Raw genomic sequence first — 13,513 nt, 5'->3', positions numbered from 1 at the left:
AATGTACGAAATCCATGAAAGATAGGCCTACTGTTAGAAAAAAAAATTAGTCTGACATTGGTATATAACAATACCATTGGTCTGTATAAATGAACAGATTACATTGTGAGCAGCATGTTTTAAGCATGTCCCGAACCATCAATTCTCTAAATTGTCCTTTTATAGAAAGATATTTTTTGTGTATAAAATATATTTAAAAAAATGTAAATTCATGGGCAATATAATATAGGGTATTTACATTGCGCACATATCCACCTTGTTAGGTGCTCAAGGCGCTCCTATATTACCCGGCTAAGCTAGGCGTTCATGGCGCACACAGCTTTTTTTTAAGGAATTACTTCTACCGGTACCCATTTACCTCACCTAGGTTGAGTGTAGCACACTGTGGATCAGTTTCTTGCTGAAGGAAATTACGCCATGGACATTTTATCAAATGTATAATGGAGGAGCGTGGCGTTGCAAAATTGTAAAATAATTTATCGAATATTTTCATTATAAGATTTTCTCCGAAATTTTATTAATAAATGCAATTTAATTTCCCACTTACTTACAAAAATTATGTTGACTTTACGATGAACTTCATTGTAAACTAAGGGCTTGGATTGATGGGGGAGAAGAAAAATGAATATTACTCGATATATATTTTACTTTTTAATTAAATCCCTTAATCCCTTTGTCCCTATATCAATATACCACCAGCATGGCGCCATCTCCGATACTGTTTTGAATCAACGTTTCCGTTGACCCGACCTCATTTAAGTGTTGCTATGTCGAATGTGTCTGAAACAGCTTGATTGTAGTAAATTGCATCTCTTGTTTAAAAGGAATGCATTGAATGTGATCACGAATACACTGGTTCAATAAGAAAAGAAAGATCACACCAACCGTGACCATCGGAAATTGGGTCATCGGTGGACAGATGATCAAAATGTGCTGTCGCATAGCCGTAAGCAGATTTTTTTTTCTTGTTGGGGGTGGGGGTATAAGATGCATCGAGATTTTCAAAGAAAGAGTGAAGCGACAGAGAATGTCGTGGCGCTTTTGCACTATCTAAGGGAAATTTGATGATTTTGTGCGCACTTTAGGAGAGTTCTGTGAAAATTTTCAGTATTTTTTTTTTCTTCAAAATTTCTAGGGGCAATCGAACCCCTGCCCCCCCCCCCCCTGCTGTGTAGGGCCATGTAGTCAAGTCATGCTTTTTAAAAGGGGAACAATATCATTCAATGATTTTGAATAGCTAAAGAAGTGGTTCGCGCACCTGGGTAACTTACAAATTCCGAGACAGATTTGGGCCGTTCTTAAATGATTGCCACTTGCTCTGGCAACTGCTCAGGCTACTTCAACTTGATTGAGCTGTTATTCTGTATGTATATATTATGAGGAAGATCTGAGGACAACTGACAGTAAAAATACCGGTAAGTCATTATTACTTAAATATCAGTTCCATGATAATATATTCAAATCTTGTGTATTTTGATGGTTCCATGCATGACATTTTCTCCGGCGACAACAACTCCAATAGAAAATCTGCACGTTAAGCCAAACATAAAACCTCACCTCCAAAACTAAAGACACCCTAGTAATAATTTTTACATTATTCTGAACCGAAAACTCTATTACAATCCCAACTCAAACCCTGTACCCTCTGAAATATTAAGACTGGAGCAAATGTTGTGTCACCATTTTGGTGTATATTTGATTTTGATCTATAGGCCTATTAATAGGTGATAAAAAGTTTAAAGAAAATGTTCTTCCTCTTTGGATAACAGAGTAGCTTTACATTTCAAAAATATGTCCAATATTTCAGTCGAAATATTCATGTTCGATTGAAATCCACTCGTAATAACTGATTGATAGACCCTCCATTCTTAACACACAATCATTTCTTATTAGCATCAAAATAAATTATAGAACCTCAAGGTTTTTATTTCAATTTTCAATTGAATTCACATCAGGTTTTCATAACATTTCATTTAGTTTGGGAGCAGAATAAATGCATGCATGATTTAAGAAAAATATAATCTGATAGCAATTTTTAATAAAAACTTTCTTCTGCTGATTTGGATCTAATCAATTAGATTAGGAAAGGTTGTTTACAGTAGAACTATTAACTTTTTGAAAGCACACAATATTTTCTCCGATTACCAGTCTGGCTTTAGAAAAAAACATAATACTGAACATGCCTTATTAAATATAATTGACAAAGTGGCACATGCTTTCGACAACTCTTCACACATGGTATCTTCCTGGACTTCTCCAAGGCCTTCGACACAATCAATCACAATATATTATTACGTAAACTCGCTCACTATGGGGTGCGTGGGAAGGCCTTGGAGTGGTTCAGGAGCTACTTATCCAATAGACGTCAGTACGAAACATTAAACGACTTTACATCCAACATGCGAAATATAAATTGCGGAGTCCCACAGGGTAGTCTGTTAGGTCCTTTATTATTTATCATTTTCATTAATGATTTTTGTAAATCATCCGATATTCTTTCGTTCATATTTTTTGCCGACGATTCTAACCTTTTCTATTTTCATAAAAATCAAAACACAGTACTAAATATAGTAAATTCTGAGCTAGAAAAGGTTACTCAGTGGATAAGAGCTAACAAACTATCCCTTAATCTAAATAAAACCAAATACATGTTATTTAGTAACTCCATAGACACACTGCCCGCAAACATTGTGTTTGATAATACCCCTTTAGAAGTTGTTTCGTTTATAAAGTTCCTAGGCATAACTGTCGATAACAAACTTTCGTGGAAATATGACATTAAAAATATTTGTAAAGTGATTTCACGCAACATCGGCATAATAAATAAACTGAAATTTCATTTTTCCTCCACGAACCTTATTAATGCTTTATTCTTCTTTAATCTTACCACATTTGAACTACGGTATTCTTGTTTGGGGCAATACCCACCAAGTTATATTAAACAGACTTCTTTTATTACAAAAGAAATATCTCCGTATAATTAACCATTCTTCATTTCTTTCTCACACAGACCCATTGTTTGCTGAAAACAAGCTGCTAAAAATAAATGATCTATATCTGTTTCACTTAGGCCAATTTATGTATAAATATAATAACAATTCACTTCCTCACGTATTTGATTCAATGTTCCCTCAAAATCGTTCATTTCATCATTACCCTACGAGACAGTCTAATGAGTTCCATTTACCTCTTTTAACTTGAAGAACACTGTTAGCTAAAAAAACATGTATATACGATGGCCCGAGATTCTGGAACTCCCTTAGTTAAGATATCATTAGAAGCCAATCCCTCTGTTCTTTTAAAATGAAACTTAAAACTAATTTTCTGAAATCATACAGGTCATTTCCTCAATCTTAAATAATTATATCATTAAATTCACCATTTCATACCTCCTTAACTTATTTTTTTTTTTTATTATCCGCGCGTTGAAGTCCTGCTCCATTATCTTTCTTTATCTCTTTTCCCTTTTTATTTTCATTTCCCTTGTGTGTGCTTCCATGTTTTCTTGTTTCTTGTTCTTTGTTTTTTTGTTTTGCTGTTCCCTGTTTTGTCATCTTCGTGTCTGTCACCGTAGGCAATTCTAAAATAATCATTTAGAGGGGTCCACACAATACAAGCACTGCTTTTTAGTGGATCCCTCAATTTTCTCAGAATTTTATTTTAAAATGGTTATGATATTTTGCTTATATATAATAGTCGTGTTTGTTTTGCTTTTACTTATAGATAAATATCATATACTGTACATGCCTGAATTTATTTTGTCTGTATAAGTTCACTGTAACTATTTTGACCACATTACTTTGTTCTGTTGAAAATGAAATAAAATAAATTGAATTGAATTGAATTAGATTAGCTGATTGTTAGAATATATTAAATAACAGAAAGTACGAATAAATTCTCTATAACTTCTGTTAGTTTTCTTTATACTGTTCATTTACTTTTATAAGTTGATTGTAGATTAAGGTGACAATCAATTATTTCAATCTATAAAAATAAAACTTTTAGGGAAAACCGAATTTTACACTACTATCTTGCATTGAAATTGCACCCTTCGAAATTTTATGTAACAATTGCAATTATGGACAAAAACAACGTCAAAACTAAATTAACATTCTGTTATCAAAATTCAGGTTCATTCTCAAACTTGAAAATTTGGGAATTAAATGTAAATTCTAAAAGATCTAAATTATTGTTGAACCCCGTTCTTTAAAAGAGTTTATTCAAATCATAAATGGATAAACGAAACAATAGGGTTATTGAATGAATAAAATAAATTAAAACAAAACATGAAAATGAGGAGTAAATCAATGAAAATAAGTAATTTTGATTAGCGTCATCTTTAAAATTCAACAATAACATAAATTAAGAGTTTGGTATTGTGTGGGGTAGCTGTTAGAAAAAAAAAATAACGTATATATTTTTTTCCAAGTCTGCCAGACGATCGGGGACTGCATCTTTAGAATTATATCATTGACCACAACCATCTGTCACCATGACAACCACGATAGTTACAACTCAACCGATGTTGCCGACTATATCTTCAGTAAGTACGGATAAATCGGATACAATAAATGCATTATTTACTTCCAAAAATTTTGTGAGCGAGCGAAGTAAAAGAGAAAATATTGTGACAAAAATAGAACTATTGTTTACTCATCAGTAAGTCATCTTGCATTTGTTTTTCTTTTCATTCTGTATCGTTAAACATTTATCTTTTTTTTTGGCTGCTTTCTTTTGCCTTTTGAAACAATACATCTTTTAATATTATCTACTCTCTGCGTCAGGTCGTGATAGAAGGGAATTGCGTAATATAAAAATATAAGATATTTCCCGGTGAGATATTTAGAGTCTCTTTGCTTCCCTCAGGTTTCTGTACCTAAATGGATTCAAGTCAGCGAAGTGAGTGAAAATAAATAAGCGCCCTCGAAGAGAAGTGTAACTTGTTAACAAAGTACAACATGGACCTGTCATAATTTCAGTCGAATCACCTCAATTGGAGAACATGTTTGTAAATTTTGTCATTTCAGTAGGCCTATATCTTTTCTTTTTGAAGTCATACTCTAGTGAGCGCAGAGAATGAAAAAAAAAATAATGTAGTGACAGTAGTGTGCATTTAGAGAAGAAAAACATGGCCCTCTATATTTTCGTCATCGCCCTTGAATAAAAAAAAATAGGAATGATCAAACTTACCAACTCACTAAGTGATCAAAGAATCAAGACCCTTGATTGAACAATGTTATTTACATTAATCACGTTTTATTATCCCTGTAAACAATAGTATAACGCTTCGTTTTCATTTCAGAAATTTTAAAGATTTAATGTATTTTGTTTTCATTTTGATGTTCCTTTTACAATACGAGCTAGAAATTAAATAATAGCAGATACTAAATTGTTCCTATATACCAAGACTTGATCGTGTGTTTTATTTTTCTTTCTAAATTAAACAGACTCGATATGCTGTTGAACGAGACTGGCATAGCGGAATATTTGGCTGTTGCTCCAACATTGTCTCATGTAAGTTTTAATTGTGTTTGTGTTATAGTTTATTAATAATTGTTAAGTTAGTTAAATTATTAAACCAATTTATTCGTATGATTAACATATTGCAAAGTTTAGGGCGAAGTTGGTTTTGCGATTTGGTTGTTAATAGAAGTGCCAGTTTGTATTGGTTGGCACTTGTCAGTACTATTATAATCAAATTTCAATATTTGGTTGGTTGGGTTGTTTGATGAAAGTTAGGGGCTTGGATGGTTGGATATTTGGTTAGGTGAACGGATGGTTGGTTTGGTAACTGGATGGTTGGTTGGGTAGCTGGATGGTTGGTTGCGTAGTTGGATGGTTGGTTGGGTAGCTGGATGGTTGGTTGCGTAGTTGGATGGTTGGTTGGATCATGGACCTATTAGTAGGTCCATGGTTGGATGGTTGGTTGGGTGGACGGATGGTTGGTTGGGTGGTTGGATGGTTGGTTGGGTGGTTGGATGGTTGGTTTGGTGGCTGGGTGGGTGGTTGGTTGGGTGGTTGGGTGGTTGGTTGGGTGGTTGGGTGGTTGGGTGGTTGGTTGGGTGGTTGGGTGGTTGGTTGGGTGGTTGGGTGGTTGGGTGGTTGGTTGGGTGGTTGGGTGGTTGGTTGGTTGGTTGGGTGGTTGGGTGGTTGGTTGGGTGGTTGGATAGTTGGTTGGGTGGTTGGATAGTTGGTTGGATGGTTGGGTGGGTGGTTGGATGGAGGTTTGGTTGGATGGTTTGGATAATTATTGGTTAGGTGAACGGATGGTTGTTTGGGTGGTTGGATGGAAAGTTGGCTTGGTATTTGGGAGAGTGTTCAGCATCAAAATTGTTTGGATTGAACATGGACCTATACTACTCTGAGCAAGAGTACCGTTAGTAGGTCCATGGATGGAAGAAAGATAGATACGTTTTCGGTTGGTTGGTGGTCGGGTATGTTTGTGATTGCAAAGCTTTAGTTGTATAAAAATGATTACCCTCTCACCCAACTCTTCCCTATTAACCATCCCCTCTCTCCCTCCCCCTCTCTCCTTCCCCCTTTCTCCCCTCTCTCCTTCCCCCTTTCTCCCCTCTCTCCCTCCCTGATCCCTCTATCCATCTATCCATCTCTCTCCCTCTCCCTCTCTATGTCTCTCTCTGTCCCTGTTTAATCTCTTCATAGGTCTCAGCGGATACTTTTGTACCTGTTGCTATGGCATGTATGTTGCAACACGTCTTGAAGAGAATTGCCTGTTACCCATCTGTCTGCCAGTCTGTTACATTATCCCACTACGAACCAAGATTCGAACTGAGAATCGTATTAGGGTATGTATGATGAGACTGAGAGACCACAGAGAGAAGGAGAGGGGAGGGGTGGAGGGAACGACAGAGATAGATGCCCACAGATAGATAGGGAGGGAGTTAAAGGGAGAGAGAGGGAGAGAGAGAGGGGGGAGATATGGTGATATAAAATAAAGAAATGATGGACGGAAAATATGAAAGAAAAGGGGGAAAATATAATGAGATAAGGAAGATGGGAAACTTTCACCATTTGATAGTACTTCTAACCAGTCTCGATCCAAAACATTGAAAGCTGAATGTTGCATCTTTATAAGTATGTTCAGAATGCATGAAAATGTTAAACAGATTGATATATTTCAATGAAATAACATGAATTTATCACGGTAATCAACCCCATCATAATAATTTTTCTTATTTCAACATGATTGCCTTATTCTCTTTATCCCACTCAATCTTCTCACTCTTAAAAATGATTGGCCAAAATAACCGATAAAAATAGATAGAATTAACCAATATATTTTTTTTTACTTATAATTGATTAGAATCTACCCAGATTTAGTTTGAGAACTTGATATTGACCAATTATTTATCTGTCTCATATAAAAAAAATCATATTCACCAACAGATTGGTAATTTTGACCAATCATTATGTTTAAAGATTGTATATTATTTTTTCTTCTAATATCCATTCTTGTCGGTCTTTCCCTCCTGTAATTCTCTTTCACACACACACACACACACCCTCACACACACACACACACACACACACACACACACACACACACACACACACACACACACACACACACACACACACACAGATCATCTCCTTTCTTTACTACCCCCCTCACTCTCTCTTTCTAACTCTAACTCTTTCAGTTTGTCTCATTTCGTTATATCGGCATATTGCTCAAAGTTACCAATTTGAATTAATGGAATGGTTCATTTTGACCATTTGGTGACACAAAGTTGGTCGAACAGACATGTTCACTAACTTTTGGTTATTTGAACGAATCCTTTTTCTAAGAGTGTACTTTCATTGAACCTGTCAGTAGCCTTTCCCTGTCACCCATCTCTCTCTTTCTCTCCTTTATTCACTGGTCGTTCCATAACCACAACTTTCTCCTCTTTTTATTTCTAATTTTGGTTCTCCTCTCAATCTTATTATCAATTTTATTCAATTTCTCCTTTTTATGCAGGGTTCCATTTGCGAAGATTGTCTGGTTGGCTGTTTTTGCCACATGTGCGCCATTTGTCAGATACATCGAGAAAACATCTATGCAAAGAAGGGTCGAGTGCTCACATAAACACAAAACACCTAATAAGGTGTTCATTTGGTGTAAGGGCATTGGCTTATGTTACAAACTATAAAAGCTATGTAGTTTCAAATTGAAAATTCCCATTCTGTAAAATATTAGTGTTATTCAAATAATGATTGACTGTTTATAAAGTTCATTGCTAATTATTTTGATAGGAGAGTTTCGGCGGATATTCCCTTGAATATGAACGACATAATGAACGACCCGTTTAGAGTTAATAAGGCTAATATTACACAAATAGTATCTATTTGCTGCATAATTATCAGGTATGCTGTACTGTTATGACTTTTTTTTCAACATTCTTTAAACCAAATTGGTTGGTTGCCAAATAGCTAAAGATTTTAAGATAGTGAATGACTGCAAAAAATATGAACTGTCGGATATCATTGACACATAAAATAAAATGCTACAAGAACACAGCCATGTGGGCGTGACTATAAGCTTTTGTGTGTATGTAAATCAATGATCATCTACATGATGTAATGTATATGTAAGCTATTCTGGAAAACATGCCCCTCGTTTCATGTTCGTATTATAGGAATGTGATTCCAGCACCAATTATATTATAAATGTACAAAAATAAATATTTGCCGAGCAGGAATCCACAACGGATGTTAGTATGCCACATAAAATCATGTCAAATAATGTAATAAAAAAAATGAATAGTATTGTTAGTCATTAATCAATGAGATATACATAAAAGTATATTGAAAAGTATAATGAAAAAGACATTTTTTCGTTATAACTGTTTTCTTGATAAATGTATATGGGTGTGTGCATTGTAAATTCAAGAAAGAAGGAAATAATTATTAAAATGTAAAATGTTTTGCGTTTCCATTACTTGTTAGATAATATTCGCAACGCGATGTTAGAGGGCGTATTTTATAGCCCTCGCTTACCCATCCACTTTATGATTGAAATAAAATATTATTATACTGACCTGATCGTGTTTATGAACTTAATGTTATTAATTTATCAGTCATTATTTCCGAGCGTTGATATAGTTCAAAATTGAAAACATAGCATGGCGGTTTTCTATATATTCAAGTATTAAAGATTGTTTCATTTTTGGCAAAAGTGAAAAGGGGTCAGCTCATTGATTTTGAGAAAAAATATAAACATGTCGAGTGCAAATTCACATTCTATGCCCAATGTTGTAATCAGGTCTTTATAAAGATCCCATTTGTTCATTTAAAGGGCGTTTGGGCATATTTTGGAATATATATATTTAAAAATGCCAAGGAGAAAATTATGAGCTCAAGATTGCCAAAAATATGACAAATACTAATTGCCTTCTTTTTCTTCTCCTTTTCCTCATCCCTTTTTATTACTATTTGTTTATTTTTCTTTTTTTCCCCATCTATTTCCCCCTTTACTCCTTTGTGCTACAGGGGTTTGCCGATTCAGTCCTAGCTGCATCCGCCTATAATTTCCTTTTTTTTTTCATTGCAATAATTTCTTATTGTTCCGTTTCATATTCTATAATTTGCTTTAATACAATATGCCATCAATTGATATTATATCTTAAATTAATGTGTGTGTGTGTGTGTTGGGGGGGGGTCGGGTATCATAGTTCGGTGTTAATTTTTTTTGTTTGGGGGGGGGTAGAAAGTGCTATTTTTATTCGACGTCTTTTGTACGATTTTTTTAACATAACGCTTTCTACCACAAATACGTGGATGGTTAAGTCGTTTACCGTATATATATATATATATATGTAAGACATTATACATGTACAACAGCTTTGGCCACTCTTTGTATTTAGATATGTTGTGAAAGATATGAATGAAGAGAACAATGGTAAGCGTAGCTTCAAATCAAGGTTCCCCAGAGCTATCTGCCCTTTGGAAAAATTGGTGATGCCGAAAAAATGTCTCGGCCGGGAATCGAGCCCGGGCCCCCAGCTTTGAATGCCTCAACCACTAGATCACAGAGACGGGTTAGTGGCTAGGGCGATCCCGATCCGATTGGCCGTCAGATAAACAGATTTTCGACACCAGCAATTAACTTTCCTTTGTCGGGTGTAGGTGAGTATTGAACAATGACAAGCCGCCATGTCTCAGCTGGATCAAAGCTATTGCTTAGATAAAGTACATGTATGGGACAAATTATACAAATGTGAGACGTTATACATGTACAACAGCTTTGGCAACTCTTTGTATTTAGATATGTTGTGAAAGATATGAATAATATTGTTCTCTTCATTAATATCTTTCACAACATATCTAAATACAAAGAATTGCCAAAGCTGTTGTTCGATTCCCGGCCGAGACATTTTTTCGGCATCACCAATTTTTCCAAAGGGCAGATAGCTCTGGGGAACCTTGATTTGAAGCTACGCCTACCATTGTTCTCTTCATTCATATCTTTCACAATATATATATATATATATATATAAATATATATAACATATATATATATATATATATGTAAATATAAATATAATTATGTAAATATATATCAGGCTTATCCAAGTTGAGGCCGTATTGGCCACCCCTTTCTTAATATAGAGGCGCAAAAGAGGGAAAAGGGAATAGAGAGAGAGAAAAAATAGAAGAAAAATAAGAAAGAAAAAAAAAGAAAGAAAAAAAAGCATTGAAAATTAAGCTATCATCAGATACAAAGAACAAACAAAACCATCTTAGTAAAATTTCTAGGAGCTTTACAGCCCCCTTCCCTCCCTAGCAACTGCCACATTATATGATTAAACACTTGTTATCAACGTCTACTAATAAATAGCATTAATGTTGCTCGAAAACAAAAAAGAAGCAATGAAACAGAAAAAAATATATATATATAAAGAAATGACAAAAGAGAGAAAGTTGCACGGTATCGAACCCTGGACCTCGTATGTAATAGACATATTCCTATACCACTGAACCACAGGAGCCCAACGCATGAAATTTCGTCATTTTAAGGCACCGAGCCAAGTTAATTTTAAAAGCTATCTGGGCCTTCTGTCCACAGGATCGCCCAGATAGTAACTGACACTAGTACAGTTTTTGACCGTGGAGGTCCAAGTTCGATTCCCAATATGCTTTTCTTCATTTTTTTGGGAAACAAGAACAAATATTGTGAGGTGACATTAATACCGATCAAGGGAAATATAAATACTCATTGAATATGATGTTCACTGGTTAATCTGTCTAAAATTAATTGAAAGTCAAGAGCTGGTTCTTGTTTTTTTTTTTAGGGGGGGGGGTCAGGATCAGGTATCCTACTTTAATGTATTGTTCACTTATTTCCATTTATATTGTGATACAAAACTACGATTTAAAACGAGATTAAACATATCACTTTCTACCCCAAGTAAGCGGACGCTAAGTCAGATGCATGACCCCTTCCCCCCCAAAAGGTCCCCATTTGACATTAAATAATTTTTGAGAGAATAGCCAGTGACGAATTAATCATGATGAGTATTTACATTTTCATTGATCGATATTAATATCACCTTCCCCCTGTGACAGTGGATATACACAGTGGCGGATCCAGGGGGTGGCGCAGGGCGCGCGCCCCCCCTAATATTTGAGCGGCGTCGAAGGCGCCGCTCAAAAAAAATAAAAGAAAGAAAACGCGCTGCTTGAAAAAATTGAAAAAAAGGAAAGAAAAGAAAAGGCGCCGCTTAAAAAAATTATACACTGATATAATATTAGCAACAGTAAGGAAAGACTATCCACCAGCAAAGCACAATCATATCATATTCCTTATCTTTTCTTTTAACTACCCTTTTCCCAACAACTTCGCCGGTTAAAAATAATCAGCAGTGCGCTGCCTGCATATAACTGCTGCCAATCAAGAATAATCAGCGCCACCTTAATCTAAATCGGCGCCGGACAAGAATAATAGCGCCATTTGGTTATAAATCGGCGCCAGTCGAGAAAAATCGGCACTGCCAGAGTCTTAACCGGCACCGATCAAGGATAATCTGCGCCACCTAAATCTAAATCGGCACCAGATAAAAATAATCGGCGCCATCTGGTTATAAATCGGCGCCGGTACAGAAAAATTGACGCTGCCTGAGTTCTTAACCGGCGCCGATCAAGGATAATCAGCGCCACCTAAATCTAAATCGGGGCCGGACAAGAATAATCAGCGCCATCTGGTTATAAATCGGCGCTGCCAGAGTCTTAACCGGCGCCGACCAAGAATAATCAGCTCCACCTAAATCTAAATCGGCGCCGGGCAAGAATAAACGGCACCATCTGGTTATAAATCGGCGCTGCCTGAGTTCGTAACCGGCGCCGATCAAGGATAATCAGCGCCACCTATATCTAAATCTGGGCTGGTCATTATAATCAGCGCCATCTGGTTATAAATCGGCGCTGCCTGAGTCTTAACCGGCGCCGATCAAGAATAATCAGCTCCACCTTAATCTAAATCGGCGCCGGACAAGAATAATCAGCACCAACTGGTTAAAAATCGGCACCAGTCAAGAATAATCGGCGCCTCCTGGTTCTAAATCGGTGCCAGTCAATTATGAATTGCCGCTGCCTGAATCTTACGTGACGTCGGTAAAAATAATCAGCACTTGTTCTAAATCGGCGCCTGTCAAGAATAATCAGCGTCCCCTGGTTCCAATAAATAGGCGCCGGTAGAATAATGAAGATGGGCCTATTGCCAACCAAATCTAGATCGGCGCCGGTCAAGAATGATCAGCAGCACCTGGTTATACATTTTATTGTTGAATGGTCATAACAAAGCTTATCGCATGCCCTTACAGAGTGGACTGGGGCGGGGCAGTTGCCCAAAGAATGACAGATGTCATGAAATCTTTAATTTATTTAAACAATCCCAGAATCATACAAAAGCGTAGAGCAAATCCTTTAATTTTGATCTTATTTTCCAATGCTTTAATAAAAAGAAGGTCAGTCACTTTTCTTCTTTACACATTCCACATTGTGCCACCTCTATGGCCTTTAGTTTAAGACAGCTACTATAGTGTTTTATGAAGATGATTCGATATTTTAGCCTAAACTTTGCTAAAACCCGTTGCTAGTACCGGGAGTGTATAATTACGCAACCAGTCGTATATTGAGATTGTGCTACACAACTCGTTCTTTATTTAAAATCGTGCTTAAATTATCCGCTTCTCAGATTGGAATATAAAATTTTCAGCTCGCGCTTCGCGCTCGCATCATTTCTGTAGCAAAACCCCATACTTTTCATGATTAAATAGGTAAATAGAATGTCCCTTTTTCAGGACTAAACGTCAAAAGAACTCCCGCTTCGATTTGCAATAATCTTTTGCTGGATATAATCTTGTTCTTTATTACAAACGTCCATTAAACTGTCATTTTTTTCAGATCAAAATATCAAAATTTTAAGCTCGCGCTTCGCGCTCGCATCTATTGTTTTTTTTTATAGATACCCATCTTAATCATTGGTACCAAAAATGCATAGAATATCAAGCTT

The 13,513-nt window shown here is 36.0% G+C and overlaps 1 protein-coding gene across 1 annotated transcript; it reads left to right on the top strand.

Annotated features, from left to right (window-relative positions):
• Window positions 1-1,264: 1,264 nt before the first annotated feature.
• On the top strand, window positions 1,265-9,040 carry LOC129266013 (placenta-specific gene 8 protein-like). The gene is made up of 5 exons (XM_054903901.2): window positions 1,265-1,415; window positions 4,430-4,543; window positions 5,448-5,514; window positions 6,664-6,806; window positions 7,982-9,040. Exons 2-5 carry the CDS (start codon window positions 4,493-4,495, stop codon window positions 8,087-8,089), a joined length of 369 nt encoding a protein of 122 aa, XP_054759876.2. The 5' UTR covers window positions 1,265-1,415; window positions 4,430-4,492; the 3' UTR covers window positions 8,090-9,040.
• Window positions 9,041-13,513: the final 4,473 nt, after the last annotated feature.

Source organism: Lytechinus pictus, chromosome 7 (assembly GCF_037042905.1).
Source record: "Lytechinus pictus isolate F3 Inbred chromosome 7, Lp3.0, whole genome shotgun sequence".
Lineage (NCBI taxonomy): Eukaryota > Metazoa > Echinodermata > Echinoidea > Temnopleuroida > Toxopneustidae > Lytechinus > Lytechinus pictus.
This window is presented reverse-complemented; position numbering and strand designations above follow the sequence as displayed.

Bases quoted from the DNA above. Each gene is read 5' to 3' on its own strand.
- LOC129266013 (XM_054903901.2), top strand. From the start codon at position 4,493: ATGACAACCACGATAGTTACAACTCAACCGATGTTGCCGACTATATCT. The intron at 5,515-6,663 runs GTAAGTTTTAAT...ATCTCTTCATAG, and splicing joins TTGCTCCAACATTGTCTCAT to GTCTCAGCGGATACTTTTGT. The intron at 6,807-7,981 runs GTATGTATGATG...CTTTTTATGCAG, and splicing joins GAACTGAGAATCGTATTAGG to GGTTCCATTTGCGAAGATTG.